Here is a 21,426-nt window from a genome sequence, read left to right as displayed (position 1 = left end):
ATAATAAAAACCAAAAAAAAAAACAAAGCAACGGTTGAGATTTAACAAATTTTGTGTTTTTTTTTTTTTTTAACTACATCACCATTTTAACCTAAACAAGACTAACGCTTTAACGCGTCTCTCTTGCAACTTGCAAGAGTGCAAAACCCATTTTCTTGTGCTGCCTTTCAATCAGAGAGAAGAAGGTGCAGAGGAGAAAGAAGGTAGAGAATTTATTTATTTTTTTCTCTGGTTCCGTTGTGGTTGGTGTTATTGTGTTCATTTTGGTGATGATTTGAGGATAGATTTTGAAGCGCGAGCGGTTGGGGAAATACTGCTCCTAGTCTGTATGATTCAGGCACGCGCATATTCAAAAAGGGTTAAGTACCTTATTAACCTTTGGTTTCACACCTTTATTTTTTACTCTTGGAGTTTATTTTTAGGAAAAACTTCTTGTGCGGTCGGTCTGCAAAAGGCTATTTTGCGGCGACCAATAGAATTCTGACACATTACCTAAAGCACAAAAAATATGAAAAAAAAAAAAAAAAACACCTACAATTAAATACACTGGATTTTTGTTGAAACAAGCCCTCTCTCAGTGAATCTGCACAAGAGACACAAATTGAAACCCACAGCCACTGTACACCGATGAAGAACCCACAGCCACAGGTAATTTTTCTCTCTTTTTCTTTGTTTCCTTTTGATTTCTCTCTCAGCCGTGGAGAGAAGACTCATCAGAAAAAACTGAACAGGCCACAAACTAGTCTGGTCGTGTGTCTCGTCGTCGACCAATTTCCTCACCAACGACCGATTCCCGGCGATTCCGCCGGTGATTGACGCCGTATAATCTCCTGATCTTCCTTCTTCGCCATTTGAGGTTCGTTTTTGAGTCCCTCTACGGCTTTCTCCACTAAATCATTAGAAACGAGTTTTGAGCATTAGAATCGAGTTTCGAAGCATTAGAATAGAGTTTTGAGGTTGGGTTTGGTAGAAAAGTGGCCGGAGAGGGTGACCCGTGGGTCTGCTGTGACACAGCCGTGGGTCACGCCGATGGAGAGCCGGTGATGTTGGCGATGCCGATGGAGAGCGATCCTCCGTCGAGACCGAAAGAGAGAAAGAGACAGTGAAGCAGAAAAGCTCCGCGTGGGATGAAGAAGAAAGGTTTGTAAAAAATCTCCTTTTTTCGATCCTATTCTATGAGCTTATCTTCCCTTACGTGTCTAATAGGTATTGGGGGCTGCAAAAGTTGCTTTTTACGCACCAACGGCATAGTACGAGCTCTCTTATTTTTATCAATTAGGGGCTGTTAAGTGAGTGAGTGAGGGTTTTGAGAAAACCTGCTATGCGGTCCATCTGCAAAAGCTAAGCATTGCAACAACCAATAGAAATAGAAGATGTACACCTAAGCTAGATACAATTAATAGAATATTACCTCCAACACTGGAATAAAAATACTTAATACACCCATTGTTTATCTAATTAATCCGTAACAAACTAAAGACACGCCTTTGCCCAAGCCCAACGCACAAGCCTTTGCTGCCCTTGCTCAAAGCCTCGCCCAATCGCTGCCGCCCCTGCCCAACGCGCAGTCGTATTCGGCAGTTTTTTTGGTTGGTTTGTTCCTTCTAGCAAGGTGAGTTTGTTGCAATCTTTTATTTTATTTTTTTCAATTTTTTGTTCCACCGCCCAAGCTCTGTTTTTTCAGTTTTGTTGAATGATTATTGCTTGGACTTGCCTCTATTTGATACTGAGAGATTAAATTTAGTGGATCATTTTTTTACCTTTGTAGTGATAGTCATTTTTGGATTAAACGAATGGATCTTTGCTCACTCAGTGCCGCTTCCATCTCCTCTCCGATTCCGACGCCACCGCCACTCTTGCCGCCGGCGCCATCAGCTCCAAGAACGGCGGCCAATTCACGCAGCTGCGATTTCGGGTCCGGATCATTTTCTTTGTCCTCCAAACCATCCTCCCGATCAGGGTTAGGATCCGGGTCGGAGCTCGGGTAAACTAGGCGCTTGATGAGGTGGCATTTTTTATACCATAGATCTTTTTAAAGCAATCGTAGCCGTGAACCGGCTGCTCTCCATTTCAAAAGAAATGGAGAGCCAATTCCATTCCTCCTCCTCTAGTTTTTTTTGGTTAAATCCCAACCGTTGATTGTTTTTGTTTTTATTCTATTTAAACCCAACCGTTGATTTTCTTAACAGCACGGTACAGCTTACACCTAAGCCGGATCCCTGTCACATCACACGCTTCGAGCTCGAAAACCCAAGCTTCTTTTAAGTTTTAAGCCCTGTACGAAGTGCAATCTCGCTGTTCTTCTGTCTACGATTCGAAGCTCTACGTGTCCGTTTTGCTCTGAAACCCGAACGTGGTTGCTGAGAAACGGTGTAAGCCTCGGGATTTAAGGATTATAAGTGTTTTCTTTCTGTTTGATTTCGTTTTACTTCCGTGTGACGCTTCTGCGAGAAAATGGAATATTACGTAATGGTAATAAGGGCTTGTTTTATTTCTGGGGATTCTAGGGCTTGGAAATGAATATTCGATTGAAAATTATGTTCCATTTAAATTAAGGCTTATATTTGATTATTATAGAAATTGTATGGAAAATATTTGCTGGATTTTTTTTTGGGAAGAATGAAATTCAACCCTAGTTGTAAAAAAACAGGTTTGCCTGTTTTTTTTTTGGTTGTAGAATAGCCTTCCGTTGTTGTTAAGTGTGTGGTTGCCGAGGAATGGTGGGAAAGGAGAGAAATTGCATTTTTATTGTATGTTTTGATTGGTTGGAACTGAAATATGTAACTTAGATGATTATTGCAATGAGAATTATCTGTTTCGAGCTTTCGGTTTTCATAGGCTCCAAAAAATTTAAAATTAGAAATTTTGGTATTCTATATGTTTCTACCTATTGTCAGCAACCGACCAGAGTACCAGGCTTTTGATCTTTACCATTTTGGCACTAATGTTCTTTTGCCTCTACGGTTGCGTTGATGTTTTGGTTTTTTAATTGGTTGCCCGATATCGGCTGCAATAAGCTTTATCTGTGTGGTTTTTAAGAAGAATATTCTGATGGATTTTGACGCCGATGATTATTTGTAGAAAGAGAAGGAAGGTGCTCTTAAAATCATCTCAACTCGATCCGGTGCCTGATTTTGTTGCTGAAATTGATCGAAAACACAAAGAAAAAGTGGATACTATTTACACTGCACTTCTGGATTGGAGTTTTGAAAATCGGGTTTGAAGGAGCTTTGAACAACAAAATGATGGGGTTCTACAGAAGGTAGAATTTATATTATTTATTTTTGTTGATGAGGAAAGATTAATTGATATAACAAAGGTTGGAAAATTCAGGCTTGTACTATTTGGTGCCGTGAGGAATTGATTAAATAGCCTGATTAGATTTTGTAAAATCATTTGTTACACATTTTCTCAATTTTGCTTTTAAAATTTTATAAGTTCTTCACTTTTTTTTTTCTTTCTTTGGCAGCCAAACAGAGTACTCATTATAAATAGTGTGACCTTTCTAATTCGGTCAAAATACATCAATAAAAAAATTGCTTCTAGAGTTACAAACTAGTGTTTTGGACCCAATTTACAGTTACAAACAAAAAATCTCTTCCTCAAAGAATAGTTCTACCTTCCATCTATATTATATGCCCCTATTTTATCTACAATCAAGTTTGAAAATTACATAAGTTCACTTCATCTTAATCACCAATATCCTAACCCAATTTAACAGAATCAAAGAATATGCTATCGAGAAGAAATTACAAATCTATGATGGCTATATATATATATATATATATATATATATATATATATATATATGATCGTTTTATTCTAACTAGTTTGTTTGGTTGCATGATTATCAATTTTCTAGACTGCATGAAGCCACATGCAATCTGGACTAGATCAGAATTTCTTGAAGTCTTGTATTCCCGAAAAGATTTTCATGTTTATAAATTTCCTTTTATTTTTTGAAAACAAAATTTGAAAGTTATTTTCAAAGGATTTGGGTTTAACTCCGGCCCAGTTGAGAAACTGGGCGGGCTTCTGCCCATTGGGACATCAAGCGAGTTGAACTACTTCACGCTACAGATCCAACAGATAAAAGAACTTTCAATTGTGTAAGCATACCACACTGAAAACTGGCTTGTCACGCAGGGCTGAAACCCCTGGCTAGGGTTTTGGACCCAAATCCTCACTCACCAATCTCTCTCTTTCTCATTGTCTCTGAAATTCCGCACCATAAAATGTTACAATTTATTTTGGTGTAGAATAAACCGCTTCAAGCTTAAGCACTACTCACATCAGATTGAAAGATACTACCTTGGCATCCCAAATGGTGCTTCTCTCAATTCAAATGCTTCAAAGACTAGCCCATGTGTTGTGGACAAGCCATATTGGGTAATTCACAGCGGATCCACCTGTTTTTGCAACAGTGTCAGGTTTTTTGCTGCACCAGTTCAGGTAATGATTTGGGTGTAGTTTTCCAACTATTTGGGCTTATTTATTTATTTTTTCAATTTCTGTAATTGGGTATTGTGCACTTTGTAATTTTATGGTTTATATTCAATTATTTGTGTTTTGCTGTAGTGTGTGCATAATTTGGGTAATTAGTGTGGATATCTTTCCCTTTTTTTGTGGTATTGTATAATGGGTAAGTGGGAGATGCTTGGTTGAATTCTATTTGTAAGTGTGATTTGTGGATTATTGGCAACATTTTGGTTTTGTTGTTGTGTAATGGGTAGTCATGGGTGTTGATTGATGGAAATTATATGAGGGTGTGTGGTATTAGGATGGATAATGTGTAGTACGTAATGTGTTCTTGAATTTTCAGGCTAAGCTGAAGACGGAAAAGGGCACCAACGCTCCACGTATGAATGGACAAATCAAAGCCTCAATTGTGAGGCTTGTGACAGAGAAAGGTATATCAGTTGGAAGTATTTGTTATAAATATGTTGTATATATCAACGTTATGTCTCTTGATGGTTTTGAGATCGATGTTGAGTTTAAAAGCAACGCATTCTAATGCTTGATATGCCTGTGATAGAAAATGATGACTACATTGTAGAATATAAACGACATCAAATAGGGTGGATAAGCTTTTAAAGTTGTAAGAGAAGAAAAAACTGCCGTGAATATTCTTTGTTATGCAATACAAATACAAGTTACAGAAAAAATAAGAAGACGACTATGCTACGTCATTACACAATGTAGATTACTAAGAATTAATCACAAGTTACCAAAAGGTGCTTTTAGCTACCTACCCCATTAGGAGCGACGTTGAGGTTCTGAATACCTTCTAAGTAATCATATAATAGATTGAATGCTATGGTAATATTGTGCCAGGCTTAGGTGAAGATGACTTGAAAACAAAGAGAGGAATGAAAGAAGTTAACCTAAAGTTTTATATTACAATGAAATATTGATCTATAATGTTCATTTAACTAACTACTGAACGGTACTCGGGGAAGATCACAATTCTTTATCTTTTGGGTGATGTAAGAGTATAGTAGGCTTTTGTTTGGAGTCATTCTTAATTCATCTTTATGTGCAGGGCATGAGAAAGTCTCAATGTATGAAGCGCTAGAACGTGCCAAGAAACTCAAGCTCGATTTAGTGGAGGTACAATATTTCAAATTTGTGGTGTAAAGTGAATTCACGAATGGGATACTTGCCAAAAGAGAGCATTGACTGCACATATTTGATGAATGCAAGATGGACTTTTTTATGATTAAAAAATTTAGCTTCCCAAGATATAGTTGACCTATTAATGTCTGCCTTCTTACAGTGTCTGGTGTTTCTATTATCATTATATAGTGACATTCAATTGTTTGTTTTTAGATGTTTGTATATTTTATGTACATAATCAAAGGTATGCATGTATATTGTAACTATAGTTTTTTGCAGTTTAGCTTTGTTCTGGGGACTTAACTGTATTATGTTTACAGGTTCAAAGAAATGCTGATCCACCTGTCTGTAAACTCATGGACTTCCATAGAGAAAAGTACAAACAACAGTTAAAGGAAAAAGACCGTGCTAAAAGCAAGGTGGGTTACATTGTGGATTTGTGCTTTAGTGTTCAACCTTGCTGAAATTCAGTCAATGAAAACGCTCTGTACCAAAACCACTGCTTTGTTATAAATTTCTTTATCCTGTAGCTTTAATCAATTAGGATCCTCTCTAGTTTATTTGAACTGGAGAATATTCAGTTAGTTATATCGGAAGAGTATTTTTGTCCCCTTAAAAAGTGAAAAGACAAAAATACCTATCCACTATAACTAACTGGATATTTGAACTGGAGGGGATCCTGTTATAGCTATAATGTAGCCAATCCTCAGTTGTAGTAAAAAGAATATTTATAGTTGGTGCACTCCTTTCTTTTTGTCTCTCATCATATATGAGTATGGTGGTGGGAAAAGAAGAATTGAGACTTGTCCTTCTGTATGTGGATATATATCTGAATTATTTTGCTATTAAATACTAGTATACATATAGGCATCGTTCTGCAAGAGTTTGCTTTATCCCGAACTTGTTATGACTACTCAATGGCTCATATGTGCTCTAGGGCTTTGGAGCTTTAACATTGATGTCTTAATTTTCTCATGTTTCCAACATGTAGGCTTTTTTCCCCTTTTTGGCTATGCATGCAATCATTGGCAAACCATGTCTATTGTTAGGTGTTGGGAGTTGAATTTGAGAGATTTGGTTCACGAACCAAAGCCACTTAGAAGTAGAAAACACATACACACTAAAAAATCATCTCGTTGCAAACTCATATCGTAGGTCTTAAACATTTTTTTTACATCAGAAGAGAATTCTTGAGAATGAAATTATGATTAGAGGAAGTATTGATTGGATAAATCAATATATGCATCCAAGCATCAAAACCACTTTGCTGTGCAAACAAGCATATATGACAGTAGGCATGCTGAGTTACAGCACCAGTCTTGTGGACTTTGGACAGAGTATCCAAACAGAATTCGTTAGATGATTAGTATAATGACCTGCCTCTTTACCAGTGAGCTGTAGCTCTAATAGCTCATCCACCATCTTTAAGAATGGTGTGGCGTGTGAAATCATGGATTCGAGACCCGTCAATTGCACTTACAACTTTTCAAAACAAAAAAAAAAGGGGGGAGGGGGGGATAGTAACCTTATATAGGAATTATGTCAATATAAATAAATAAGTTGTTTGTGTGATGCTTCAAATTTTTGAATCGAAAATTGATTTATAATGTTATGCACCAAGGTTGCAAAAATCAAGGCGCCATCACCTTGACTCATTTTTTGGATTTTGAAATTTTTGGAAGTTTTTGGAGTAACGTCTATGAATCACACCTTATTATAACCAGATTCTTAAAGTCATTGCTATCCTCTGTGTAGTTTTGTCGAATTGTGGTCATTATGCACAATCCTTAGCTTAAATTGCAAATAGTGGCTGAATAAGTTACTATTATGTGTTTGAGATGATGGATATTGATGCAGTTTACTAAAAGAAAAAAAACTGTTATGTATAGATGGTTTGTATGATTGCTTTGGCTCGTATCTAGCGACTTTGCAACTGAAAGGCTTGTCACCTGGGCTAACCTATAGGTGATTCAACCGTTAAGTTGGGTGGATATCTCAAACTATTATTAAAATGACAAGTAATTTTGGAAGGAAATGTTGATTTTTAGCATTTACTAGGAAGAGCATGCATTTTAGTTTTGTTTCCTCTTGCTTTTAATGATGTATAGATATGGTTGTGGTTCTAGGGTTCATGACTACATGTAAATTGGTGATATTATTTGCAGCATTTGAGCATTCCACAAGATTAAAAACTTGGTCATAGGTAGATTTTGTAAAGTTCATAAAAGTTCCACAGTTTGGGTAAATTTTCATTTTAACAAACAAAGAAAAAAGAAGAGAAAGTGTTAAATTTTGTATTTGGTGCACATACAAGATAGTTGGTCTCAGACCCCTAACTTTTGTTAAGTATTTTAATTAAATTTTTTTTGGTTGCACTGATTATGCAGTCTGAGGTGAGTTTGCGAAAAGGAGATTGCAAAGAAGTTCGTTTTTCAGGGAAAACTGTAAGTGCTTTCTTGGAATACCTGCCTCTGTATTCTCCTCTTGCCATACCATTGGAACTTCCTGAAACTCTTCTTATCCATTTCAGATCTGACAAAAGAAATTCTGGCAACAATTTAATATTTTCATTCAACAATAATATTATAGATGCTTTGAAAGCAAATTGTTAAAAGGGCTTGAATACTGAACAACAATGTGGGCAACATATGTCAAGGAATGGCTTGAATGAGTAATTCTAGAAGTCACTCTTATGTTCTTCTTGTGTCATTATAAGAATGAGGTGGCTTTTAAAATCATCATTTTATCAAAATCCAATAATAATTAATCATAAGGTTGATGGTAATTTTATAAGCCACATCATTCTTGAAATAACACAAGAATGACACAAGAGTGCCTTGTAGCATTACTCGGCTTGAACACTGTGAACAACAATGTGGACAATTATTTGTGTTATAAATGACTTGAAGCGTCCCATTTAGTCTGTTTGCCCTTGTCTGGAAGCCTGGCTGGGTCATAGATGTAGCCTCTTAACCCAAATGTATGACCTGCAATGCAAAAATCACATACAAATTGAAGGCGCCCTAGGTACACATGTTAATGTTACAACATTATGAAAGAGTGAGGAGAAAAAAAAATACTGATGTTATAACATATCTACTGCTATTCTTTTCAGGAATTAAAGGACTTAAAGATGAAAGCAGATCAAGTCATAAGATTGATGGAGCGTGGTTACCGGGTGAAGGTACTTTCTTTCATTTCCTTAAAGGATTCTCCAACTATGTCTGCTTCAGATCTCTTTCCTTATGGGGTTAATTTCAATATTTATCCTTTTTGTTTCTTGGGGCATGTGTGCGTGTGTGGGGGATGCTTGCCCAAAAGGGAATTTTTGCCATTGTTCTAAAATATGAAAATCTGAATGACCTGGTCTTATGGAACTAAGAGAGAAATTTGTGAGCTTAGCATGAGTCTTGTTATCCTATATGTATCCACAAATGCTTTGATGACTTTTTGATATGTTGTAGCTAGTTGGGTGCTATCTATGTTGTGTGCCGATGTCTACACCACCCTCTCTTTAATGTGAGAGCTTGATTGAGTCACTAGCATTAGAAGAAGAGACATTCCGATCCTTTCATACCTCATTCATTTTTTTTTTTTTTGATAATATTGATTGTCAGCAGATTTTCTGAGAAATTCTGTATTCTGTAAAAAATAAATTCTTAATCAGAAAATTTAAAACTACTATGAATTTGGTAAATTTCAAATGTTCAAGGAGGCTGACCCAATAGAAAAAAAAAGAAAAAAGAAGAAAGAAAAGGCAATAGAGTTTCTGAAGGATAGGTAAACAAAATTTTAGTCACTTCTCTTTTTTTCTTTCTTTATTGTTGTTTTTGTGTATATTGGGGGGGTGTTGGATTGCTCATATAGCTAATTGTCTTCTATGGATCTGAAACAGTGTAGGGCCATGGGTAAAGAAGGTCAGGACTTGGGAGGATTGCTAAATCGTCTCTCTGCTCTGGTATTTCCAAATCCTTTTGATTTTTCTTACTGTTTTCATGTTTGAATCATTAGTACAATTTGTGTGTGTGTGTTTTTTTTTTTTTTAACTTTCCCTCTCTTAATTATGGACAACTTTCTGCAGATTGAAGAAGTAGCTGTTGTGGAAAGTGGACCAGCGGTGAGAGAAACAGAGGCACATGTGATAGTCAGGCATGTCAAATTTGGCACATCTAAGAAAGGTGGCGGAAAAAAACTGAAGGTCACTGCACCAGCAGCTGTTGATTCTGTTGGTCCCCTTGAGCAACTGAGTTTTGTTGAATCTGGCTTGGAAGCTGAGGAAGAGATCCTTAGTGATGAAGATGACCTGCCTATATCCTCTTCCATGGAAGTTACAGATAAAACTCTTGAAAAGAAGAAGAATGCCTGGTCAGTTGTTGATTCTAGTGATGATTTTGAGAAAGTATTCCATTTTGATGATGATGTGAATGGCGTAGCTTCCCGGTCTACTGATAAACAATTGAAAACTGCACAAGAAATAGCCTCTCCTTCCTCAAATGTTAATGTTTTAGACTTTTCGCGCCCCTCACCACTACCCAATTTTACAAGAGCAAATCAAGCTCCATCCTTCCCACAAGGGCCTTCCTTTGGGACTGAAAATAGGCACAAAAGAACTGAGCCAAAGAATCAATTCTCATCAAGGTTAGAACCCCAGTTTCCAAATCAAAGAAGGCAGCCTCCGGTGGATATGAATTTCTCGCCTTCAGTGGCTGAAGGGAGGCAAGTTGGGACTGATGCTTCTTCAAGTAGAAACTTAAGGGTTCCTCCTAATCAATTCTCATCAAGGTTAGAACCCCAGTTTCCAAATCAAAGAAGGCAGCCTCCAGTGGATATGAATTTCTCACCTTCAGTGGCTGAAGGCGGGCAAGTTGGGACTGATGCTTCTGCAAGCAGAAACATAAGGGTTCCTCCTAATAACATGCCCAAGCGAGAACCAAGCCCCCCTGGTGCTCCCAGTACCCCATCACCTGGTTATGGCATTTTTAGCTCCCCAAATGCTTCTGGGAGAGGTGTAGCAGCAGAAGTTCATAGGCAGAGTGAAGGAAACCCTCATGACTCCCCAAGGAATCTTGGCGCAACAGGGGACAGCCAAAGGTCAGGCCTTGACAAGGGTGGGCCAAAGGCATGGGGAATATTTAGTCGAGATAGCTCCAATGTGGTGCCAAATAGGATATCTAAGCCAAACTAAAGAGCAGATATAATGCATGCATTATACTGATTATTTCAGTGAATATTTTTGACTTTATGGGGCCAAGAGTTCTGTTGAGGATAGCCTTCGGTTGTTATGTGTGTGGTTGCCGAGGAATGGTGGGAAAGGAGAGAAATTGCATTTTTATTGTATGTTTTGATTGGTTGGAACTGAAATATGTAACTTAGATGATTATTTCAATGAGAATTATCTGTTTCGAGCTTTCGGTTTTCTTGGGCTCCAAAAAATGCAAAATTAAAAATTTTGATATTCTGTTTGTTTCTACCTATTGTCAGCAACCGGCCAGAGTATCAGGCTTTTGATCTTTTCCATTTTGGCACTAAAGTTCTTTTGTCACCACAGTTGTGTTGATGTTTTTGGTTTTTTAATTGGTTGCCAGAAATCGGCTGCAATAAGCTTTATCTGTGTGGTTTTTAAGAAGAATATTCTGATGGATTTTGACGCCTATGATTATTTGTAGAAAACCGTTGAAAACCCAGAGCCCTAGAAAGAGAAGGAATGTGCTTTTAATGGTGGCAATGAAACTGGGAAGTCCAGAGACAAAGATCGTACTTGCAGTTAGTTTGAAGTATAGGAGTGATGAGAGGGATGATAATGTGGAATGCCACTTGAAGCACTCGAGATCAAGAGATGATTTCCGTGATCGGAATAGAGAGAGAGGCTCATCTCATGAACGCTCATGGTCTAGAGATGGGGAAAGGTATCGACGCAGGAGTAGTTGGGAACATAAGGATAAGGAGAGATATGGGGATAGAGATAGGGATAGGGAGGAGAGGAACGGGAAGGAGAGAGAAGGGGATAGGGACAAAGAGCCAGATCGTGATCGAGACTGAGACGAGAGAAAGTGTCCGTGACAGTGAGAGGGACAGGGAGAGAGAGCGGTCACGTCAAAGTGGGAGTCAATCAGAAATGCATCAGAGTGACCATGACGAAAGAGAGAGGAGTCGTGTCAGGGATCTCAGAAAGAGAAAGGGATAGGGAGTTATAGTAACGGGACAAAGAGAGCAGGTATGTTTTATTTTTATATTCATATATTATTAAGCTCTTTTTGTACTTGATATGTGTTCATATTGTCACATGATTTGTTACTATGAAATAAGTTGGCTGCATGAGCTTCATGGTGTCATATTGATTGTATACTGAATCTAGAATAGCACTTTATGATGTTATTTCATATAATTTCCAGTACATGCACTTTCAGATGTAAAATGGAATGAAATAAGTCTTCTTAAGTTGATAGTGTTCTTTATGACCTATGTTATCTTGCTGAATTGTAAAACTGAAATGGATTCTGAGCAATGTATTTGTGTAGGAAAAAAAAGTTTGTTATTAAAACATTTATTCTCTTGGGGACATAGACAAGTTTTTTGTTAGTTAAGAATTGTAAGAAACTTTTGGTAATCTACCAAAACTAATGAGTCAGATTTTTCATGCAAATATGTTTCTTGCTAGTCTGCAGGCTAATAATAATTAGGAATGAAATTCATTTAAAGTTACAAAATTTAAAAGGGTTAACTCTTCTTACAATGTGTCAATGGCAACTAGGCACATGAGGAATCCCACCCATTTCGTGAAGTTGGGATCTGAAGGAAATCAGTGAGTTCTCTAAATTGAGTGGTTAGTGTTAATGCTTTCAAGCAACGATAGTATAGGTACATTTTGGGAGGTAGGTGTGATCTTGTAAGACCTTAAATCAATGCTCTAAACATTTTAGAACCTTGGTGTTAGTTATGTGCGTCGTGGTTGGTCCACCTGATTTTAAGCTCAAAATTGAGTGCTTAGAGTGTTAATGCTTTCAGGCAATGATAAAATAGGGACTTTTGGGGAGATAGGTTTAATGTTTTGACGCCTTACATTGAACTCTAAATATCTCAGTACATTGATTCTGCACATTGGCTTTGATTATGCACATATACTTGGTAATCAGAAGGTGGATTTCTCGTTCTCTGTTTTTTCCCTGAAGTGAGTGTTCAGTTTGGCCATTTGTCCTAATGAGTGACATTTTTGTCAAAAGATGAAATGTTGGTGCATGTCTGGTAAAGTTTTTGAAAAGTTTTTGTTTTTGTATTGTGTTATGAAAGAGTTTTTGAAGAGATGAAAAACGAAGTGTTTTTTTTTTTAAATGAATGAAGTGAAAAGTGTTTTTGGTTAGGCCACATTTGAAAAGTGTATTTTGTAGGGTCCACAGAAGAAAATTGTCTGGTAAGTCTGAGAAGTGTTTTCAAAACATAAAAGAAACCAAATAAAAAAAAACAGGGGTGGCTGCATAGCCATCTCTCTCTCTCTCTCTCTCTTTTTCTTTATAAAATAAAAAAAATAAAAAAAAGTTAACAAGTTAGCTCTTAAGTTTTTTAAAAAGTGTTTTGTGTTTCATTTTTTAACGACCGTGAGGGGATAGTGGTGAAATTAAAGGCCTTTTTTTTTTTATCCTTTCCTTCTCAAATACTCTCTATCATTGGATGGCTGCCATTGATTGTTGTCTTGATTACTTATAAATTTTTTTTTTTAGCTTTCATTTTTTTTTTTTTAATTTTTTTAATTTTTTTTTTTTTTTTTTTTTTTTTTTTTTATGGTTAGGTGTTTATCTTGTATGCTTCCTAAACTTGGTTTGTGCCTTTGCTCTTTTTAATGAATTCCATTTACTTATCAATAAAAAGAAAAGTGTTCTGTTTGGTAACTATTTTTCAAACAGTGTTTTTATGTTTGAAAACAGAAAAGACTTTCCAAACACGTTACCAAATATGGGCTTGGGTTTTTTCCAATTTGTTTGTTAGTGAGTTGAAAGCAGCTCAATGTGCAGCAGGTTTAAAATTTCAACTTATGGAGTCACTCCCCAGAATGTTATTAGAGATGGCGTGAATACTTAATTGAATTCAATTGTTGAGGCTTGAAGATAGGCCGCCTTGATTGAGGGGGCGAGTGTGATGTATTACTGTACAAACCGTTTTCTTTATCCTTGTTGTACCCTTTATATGCTATGAACATCTTGTGATATTTGTTCTGCATATAAAGACATTCTTTTGTTCTACTATGGGTGGGGCCTGATTTTATGATATTTTTTGAGTTTTTAGTGATTAACTGGGACATGGGGACATGGGGTCAATGGTATGTCATTTGCTTGCCGTAAAGAGTTGGTGATGTACATTTGGTAACGTGTGGTCTGATAAATGGGTGCTCAATTGGGAAGGAACTTAATGGAAACAGTCAGCACCAGTGATATGATATCTGTATTATTCAACTGCTTAAGTGTTCTCATAATTGTAACAAAATATGTGTTATATCATCTCCTTTTTCGTGTTTCCTCATCTAATATCTTCTTATTTTTGTCTGCTGCTGCTGCTTCTATGACATTTTTGAGCGGTCAGGTTGATTATGTCTTTTTTGTTGGATTTTTCCTCATGTTCACATGGCTAATATCTTCCATGTTTGTTTTTGCACCACCACTGCCCACACTACCACCATTGTCATCATCATCTTCTTCTTATTGTTCTTGTTCTTATTAGTCATATCTGTAGGGGTTTTCCTTTATTTTCTTGTCTATTTTGACTCTCCCAAGTCCTAACACATTTTTTGGATTATTCTAGAGTTTACATTGTTTTTGAGCGTTTAGCTGATTGTTGTGTGCTTGCAAGTTCATGCTGGTAATCATTATTATTTTGTTAAGGGTAAATGTGCTGTTTCCATGTGTCACTTATGTAGGTAAAGATTTTTTTTTTTTTTTTTTTGATTTCTGAGTGAGAGGCTTCTTATTTCCTTGCTTTCTCCCTATTCTTCCTCCCCCACCAAATTTCCCACCTCGTTTTTTGGGGGTTGGGGATTGGTTCCATTGTGCTTGTGTATGTATGACATTGTTGTTCTATGCTTTGTTAATCTAGCATTTAGCCCGAGGTGGCGGGTCATGTTTATTGAGCTATCTTATGAGATGCAGTCTAGTTCACATTCACAAGTTATAATTTGGATTATATTATGGAGAAATTTGTCGCTAACAAATGTTTATTAGGAGCAATGCCTTGCTCCTTCTAGGAACATATGTTTTGTAGGGGTCCTGCCTGGTCCACTCTTTCTCTCTTTCTATATGCCTGTTCTGTTGCTTAGTTACTTAGGCCCTAGGAAGTTGATATGAGATACTCCTTTATGACATTTGAAATTCAATGGAGCTGTTGACCATTTCTATAGTGTTGATAAGTAGGACACTCGGGGGAGTTCTTAAATTAACTTAACATAAACAAGTGCACCTATTTAGTGCTGTTGATTGAAACATCTGCAGTGAAAGAATCTACTTGTATATGTCCCTTGTGTGCTGGTAAGCTTAGTTGATAGGGAAAACGATTTGTCCTCTTATCTTTAGATTTGAGTCCAGGTTGCTAATGTTTTCCTCTTTTATTTGGCATGAATTATGTGTCCTGCCAACTGGACACAGTTTCTGCATTTGATGTGGAAGCACATTCAATCTAACGAGTCACCTTGTCTTTACCTTAGTTTTGCTTATTTTGGGCCCATTCTTTCCTCCAAGTATACTGATCACTTTTTAACTGGTTTTATACTATAATCTAAATAAATTTTCTACACTGGTAGTACTTGAGTTTAATATAGTTACTATTTAACAGTATTAAAAATTCTGTATATTGAGCATTAGATTCTGGGAACTCGCAGATATGCTAGAGCAATCTTTAGATGGTCTTTCTGGCAATTGCGCCAGGCACAGGAACTCAGGTCATGGGTTTTAACGTTTCTCTTAAACTTTCTAGAATCTCTCAAAAGCTTGTGTTGCAAGATTGGGGGTTTTGATGTTGTGGTTTTGACCATGGCGGTGCTGTAATGTTTTGATTTTTGTTATCCTCCACCTTTGAACTCGGTAGCTTGATTGTATTTATTCTGTTGCAGAAATGCTGGTGAGGGAGTGATGGGCTTTGCTTAAGAGAAGCAGTTCATCTTCTGATGCCTGTGGGGGATTTAATGTTCTGATGACTATGAGATTGGCCATTATTCTTTTGCATATATTATAGGTTGATTTATTGTTGATATGTTTGATTGCCTGCCATGAAGTTTTAGGTTTAAGATGAAGATTGTTATCCTATTTATATCCTTCTCAAAGTCTCGTTCACTATTATCAATTCTCTGAGTTGATGTTATGTGTAACTGTGCAATTGATTGCAAGTTGTTTTCAGTAGTCACTGAAGAGACTTTTTTGGATCTTCTTTTGAAATTATAGATTCCTGGAAATTATTTTTTCCCAATTAAATCCTTTTGCATTTCCTGCATTATTTACTTTGCACTTTCATACTTTCCTTACAAGCACTTACATTTTCTAACGAGAAACTCTATATGGTTTGCATATAGTGTCTTATTTACTGAGCTTTTCCAAGTGTGAGACTCTAGAGCCCAAGCTTTCTCTATGCATTGATAAGTTCTGATTGGCTTGCATATTGTGCAAGTCCACTTTTTTGTGTTACCTGAGTACAATGTGATGTCACTACTATGAGTTTACAACTGAAAATGGGACCATAGACCTAATTTTGAGGTCTCAGTTTTGTTCTATCTGCGTTGTGGAATATGAACTTTTAACAGGTTCCAAATTAATGCAATTAGGTCCTTGGGTACTGCCGTCAATACAACATCATGATGCTGTTTCATTTATGATTAAGTTGTTCCCAATTTTTTCATTACCTTTAATTGCCACGTCTTTCTCCAGGTTGCTCCTTATCATATTTTAAGATGAAACAGTCGTTTGATTCACCGTCTGCCTGCATTGGTAATTTCATGTTAACTTTGTGTAGTTCCCTGCAGGACTGTTTCTTGGGTTCTGCCTTTTTACACTTGGTGGAGAATAATATGCTGCCATTTTCAGACTGCTATTTTCTTCCTTTTCATTTACAATGCAGGGCAATGTTTGCCACATCAAATGAATTTATAGTTGCAAGGAAAATAATAATATACATTTAGCCTTAAGAGTGTTCTAGCTCAGCTTGTTTTTCCTTTTTAATTATTCATTAACAATTTTGTCAGTTATTAAACAGTTTGGGTCTATATTTCACATTTTCATTCTCTCGCAGACGATATAAAGAGAAAAAGGAGGAAGTGACTGAACCAACATTATATTTGTACTCTAGCCTTAAATTTTCTGTCAACTATATGATTTCTAGGCCTAGGGGTAGACGTAGTATTTTAGATGTGAGGGGACAAAATATAATAAAAAAAAAAAATAATTAGGGGGTTTAAAAATTTGATCTTAAAAGCTACAAGACGACCTTTTCATTAAATGCACTAGACAATTGTGCTATCTTTTAGTGTGGTGATAAGTTGATAAACAGTTCGAATCCCGGACATGTAAAAAAAATTAAAATTAAAATGAGCTTTGATATTTATCCAAAAAAAAAAAAAAAAAAAAAAAAAGGATAAGGTTGTTAGAACAGTTTTCAAGACGGTGGATGCGCTTTCTTCGGGATCTTCAATACGTCATTGTGCACTCCAAATTACTACAAAAAAGGCAATATTGTCAAGGGGGTCCCCGGAGAACCGGGGACACTCCGATGCCAAAGTCAGAAAGTTTCCAATAGAAATATTGTGCTTCAGCGCACAATAATTCAATACGCTCAATAATATGTGTGAGGATATTTTAGGATTCAAGATCCCTTAGTACCTTGTGTCGGGGCCTATTTATAGGCTCAGTGAGATGAAGTAGACTTGGACTGGATCTTCTTATTTGAATTGGTTTGAGAGTCTAGAGTTGAGATAGAACTCAACAGCTATCATATAGAGATAAACATTCAACAGATATCATGTAGAGATAATTTTAAGTAGTCATCTTGTAGAGACAAGTAGGACATCTTTATTCCAATATTATCCTAATTGGAATATAAGACTATCAACTAATTAAATAGTCCTTACTATTTAATTAATATCTTCATGGGCCTATCATTGGCCATTGGGCCCAGAATTTGGTGGGCTTATAGTGTGAATTTATTCCCAACAGTTACCCCCAATTCCCTTAGCCCCAATTCCCTTAGCCAAGGTATTTGGGTAATGGGAATTTAGTCAAAGCCTTCTGGCGGCTTGTTGTTTGACCTTGTCCGAAACTCGTGTCTCCCTAGTGAATTTCTTTGAGCTAGTTAGTTGGAGCTTTTCAGCTCTGTTTTTGGCATCGCCTGAGTTCCCGGGAGCACTCCCAGCTCTATCCTTTGCACGGGGGTTAAACCCGTCCTAGTTTTGAGATACCCAAGGATCATGCCCGAGTCCCTCTCCAAGTCGTCAAAATAATCCACACCATCACAATAACCTTTAAGTAGTAATTTATAAGTCTTTTAACAGACTAACCTTTGTTCCCCGTTTGTCTTGGGGTAGCTCATTGTTTTTTACCGGGTTGTCTCTCGTTGATTGTTTTTGCCCAAGGTTTTCTCCTTGTCCTTGTTTTAGAGGGTTGTCTCCCTATCCTTGTTTTTGCCCAAGGTTTTCTCCTTGTCCTTATTTTAGAGGGTTGTCTCCCTATCCTTGTTTTTACCCAAGGTTTTCTCCTTGTCCTTGTTGTTTCCCTATTCTTGTTTTTGCCCAAGGTTTCCCTATTCTTGTTTTTGCCCAAGGTTTTCTCCTTGTCTCCGGAGTGAATCTTCTTGTTTTTTACCGGGTTATTTCCCGTTAATTGTTTTTAACCAAGGTTTTCTCCTTGTCTCCGGGGTAAATCTTCTTGTTTTTTACCGGATTGTCTCCCGTTATTTGTTTTTATCCAGGATTTTCTCCTTGTCTCCGATGGTGATATATCCGGAGGTGACATACCCGGCTCTTCCTTTGCCATATCCGGGAGTGATATACCCGGTTCTTTCGGTTCCATATCCGAGAGTGATATGCCCGGTTCTTCCTTTTCCATATCGGGGAGTGATATACCCGGTTCTTCTTATTCGGGATAGAGTATCCCCGGAATGTAATAATTTGGAATAAGAATTACCTTATGCTCACAACCAATCGAAACCAAATTTGGAATTTAAACCAAAATAGCCTATGCCTAAGCAAAAATAGGAATATAAACTTGAACCAGGATAGCACATTCCTAAGCAAAAATAGGAATATAAACTTGAACCAAAATAACCTATTCCTAAACCAAAATAGGAATATAAACTTAAATCAGGATAACCTATTCTTAAATCAGAACAGAAATATAAACTGAATAAGAAAAACCTGTTGTCAAATGCCAATTTTCTTCTCCAAATTCCTCCAACGTACGGCCTTCACGTGCTATTATATTTTCTTTGTTCTTTTTTTTCTCTTCTTTTCTCTTTCTTCTTTCTTTTCTCTTTTTTCTTTTTTCTTTTTTCTTTTCTCTTTCCTGCGCAGCACACTTTTTTTTTTTTCTTTTTTTCTTTCTTCTCCTTCTACGAGCAGTAGCCAACGCACAGTGACAGCGGGACAGGTCGACGACCCAGGGAGCGGCAGTCGATGATGCTGAAAGCTGGTGGTCGGCGACGTGGTGTTGCGGCCTTGGAGTTCGGATCTCCGGCAGTGGCAGGTCGGCGACGCTGCAGGCTTCGGAGATCGGAAATGCTGCGGGCTTCCGGCAACAGCGGGTCACGCCGGCGTTGGGTCTCCGGCAGTGTGAGTTGCGTCAATGTTGGGTCTCTGGCGCGTCTGGAGATTGGAGGTCACGGGTCTGGGCCGTGTGATCGGATCTCCGGCAGCAGCAGTGAGAGTGTGGAGATTCGTCGATGTCGCGGGCTTGGGACTCTGACAGCAATGAGTCGCGCCGGCATTGGGTCTCCGGCAAGGTGGGTCACGCCGGTCGCTTGGCTTGCTCCGGCAGATTGTGCGGATCAGTGAACGGTGAATCTGCGATGTAAGAGGCAGATCTGCTATGGCAATACACACCGTGATGAATAAATTTTTTTTATGAGAAACGAACTATTCGTCCCCACATACGGCGCCAAACTGTTAGAACAGTTTTCAACATGGTGGATGCGCTTTCTTCGGGATCTTTAATACGTCCTCGTGCACTTCAAATCACTACAAAAAAGACAATATTGTCAAGGGGGTCCCCGGAGAACCTGGGACACTCCGATGCCAAAGTCAGAAAGTTTCCAATAGAAATATTGTGCTTCAGCGCACAATAATTCAATACGCTCAATAATATGTGTGAGGATATTTTAGGATTCAAGATCCCTTAGTACCTTGTGTCGGGGCCTATTTATAGGCTCGGGAAGATGAAGTAGACTTGGACTGGATCTTCTTATTTGAATTGGTTTGAGAGTCTATAGTTGAGATAGAACTCAATAGCTATTATGTAGAGATAAACATTCAACAGATATCATGTAGAGATAATTTTAAGTAGTCATCTTGTAGAGATAAATAGGATGTCTTTATTCCAATATTATCCTAATTGGAATATAAGACTATCAACTAATTAAATAATCCTTGTTATTTAATTAATATCTTCATAGGCCTATCATTGGCCATTGGGCCCAGAATTTGGTGGGCTTATAGTGTGAATTTATTCCCAACAAAGGTGATAAACGATATTGCCTCTCCCTTGGGTCATTTTAAAATGTTTTTCAACTGAAGGTTTCATGCTTTTAAGCAGTTAACAGGGCTGTCCTCACTTTTGGCATGCTGGAGTTGTTTCTTGTTTTTATCACTGAATTTTTTGATTTCCAGACTACATCTAGTGTTGTCGCACTTGCTTCTTGTTGCTACTGTGTTGTCATTGACTTAGTGGTGTTAATGGCGCTGCTTACGAAAGTGCCAGTGGTAAAGTGGTGTTGTCATTGACTTAGTTTTGTTATTATATTTGAAATTGGTCTGTTCGATCTGAGATTTTCTTCATTCTGCAGTATTACTGCTTCCGTTGGCAGTACTGCTGTCAATAACTCTGGCCTTACTTTACCACTGGCACCTATGCTAGGAGCTGCTCCTGTGGTACCCTCCGGTTGTTGCTCCCTTCGCTTCTTTTCCTGCTCTTGCTGGACTTGGCGCAGGTCTTCAAGTTCCCAGTGCTGCTGTGCCAACTATTGATACAATTCGTGTTCCGACTCCGAGTGAGTGTTAATTACTGAAGGATATGTTTGATCCAAAAGTTGAGGTTGGTGGGTTTAGCATTTTTAAATAGTTTTCTGTTCTTATTCCTATTGCTGATTATTTTTGAATGACATCTCCCTTTTGCAGACGGAGCTAGATTTTGATTTGGATATCAAAGATGTTCAGGAAGAATGTAACATATTTTGTGGAGAAATGAGTTTAGTGTGCAGCTTTTTTCTTTTTTTTCTTTTTTTGTCTTCTATTTTCCCTTGATACTTGTCTATTTTTACGGGATTCATTGAGAAGTTACAGCCCAATTTGCTATGGGGTGGGATAGGTGAAGACTTTCAAGTATCATTTAGTGAATTGGTCAAAGGTTTGCACTCCGATTATTGAGAGAGGATTGGGTATCATAAATTTAATGATGTTCAACCGTGCTCTTTTAGAGAAATAGTTGTGGCGCTATGGGAGTGAGAGAGATGACAACATGACAACATAAAGATTAAAATGTGTTTGCCTTTGTGTTGCCATATATTGTTTTTTATGCATTTTTGTTAATTGTGACATTATTAGTGTTGTGATACAAGACATTGTGTGTTAGTCTTGGT

At 37.5% G+C, this 21,426-nt stretch overlaps 1 protein-coding gene and 1 pseudogene across 9 annotated transcripts; both read left to right on the top strand.

Moving 5' to 3' along the window:
* The first annotated feature begins 549 nt into the window (after nt 1-549).
* LOC132180442 (translation initiation factor 3 (IF-3) family protein) lies at nt 550-11,032 on the top strand. Of its 8 annotated transcripts, none has more exons than XM_059593260.2 (11): nt 557-648; nt 732-856; nt 3,082-3,262; nt 4,260-4,452; nt 4,823-4,910; nt 5,543-5,610; nt 5,937-6,035; nt 8,004-8,060; nt 8,732-8,800; nt 9,512-9,574; nt 9,698-11,032. In XM_059593260.2, the coding sequence occupies exons 3-11, from the start codon at nt 3,243-3,245 to the stop codon at nt 10,799-10,801; spliced, it is 1,761 nt and encodes a 586-aa protein (XP_059449243.2). In that variant the 5' UTR covers nt 557-648; nt 732-856; nt 3,082-3,242; the 3' UTR covers nt 10,802-11,032. The 8 variants fall into 8 exon arrangements, with proteins under 8 accessions (XP_059449246.2, XP_059449243.2, XP_088372421.1 ...); XM_059593257.2 differs by lacking the exons at nt 557-648; nt 732-856 and adding exons at nt 1,157-1,612; nt 1,814-2,372; XM_059593259.2 differs by lacking the exons at nt 557-648; nt 732-856 and adding exons at nt 1,732-2,005; nt 2,190-2,372.
* A 73-nt stretch (nt 11,033-11,105) lies between these two features.
* Nucleotides 11,106-17,167, top strand: LOC148585775 (uncharacterized; annotated as a pseudogene). The gene is made up of 2 exons (XR_015912077.1): nt 11,106-11,830; nt 16,515-17,167. The product of XR_015912077.1 is annotated as an uncharacterized LOC148585775 (transcript).
* The last annotated feature ends 4,259 nt before the right edge of the window (nt 17,168-21,426 follow it).

Source organism: Corylus avellana, chromosome 5 (genome assembly GCF_965113065.1).
Source record: "Corylus avellana chromosome 5, dhCorAvel1.hap1.2, whole genome shotgun sequence".
Taxonomy (NCBI): domain Eukaryota; kingdom Viridiplantae; phylum Streptophyta; class Magnoliopsida; order Fagales; family Betulaceae; genus Corylus; species Corylus avellana.
Note: the sequence above shows the minus strand (reverse complement) of the source record. Positions and strands in the feature narration are given on the sequence as shown.

Coding starts and splice junctions, on each gene's coding strand:
- LOC132180442 (XM_059593263.2), top strand. CDS start 3,243: ATGATGGGGTTCTACAGAAG. Junction 4,453..4,822: donor TTTTTGCTGCACCAGTTCAG/GTAATGATTTGG, acceptor TTGAATTTTCAG/GCTAAGCTGAAGACGGAAAA. Junction 5,611..5,936: donor TCAAGCTCGATTTAGTGGAG/GTACAATATTTC, acceptor TTATGTTTACAG/GTTCAAAGAAATGCTGATCC.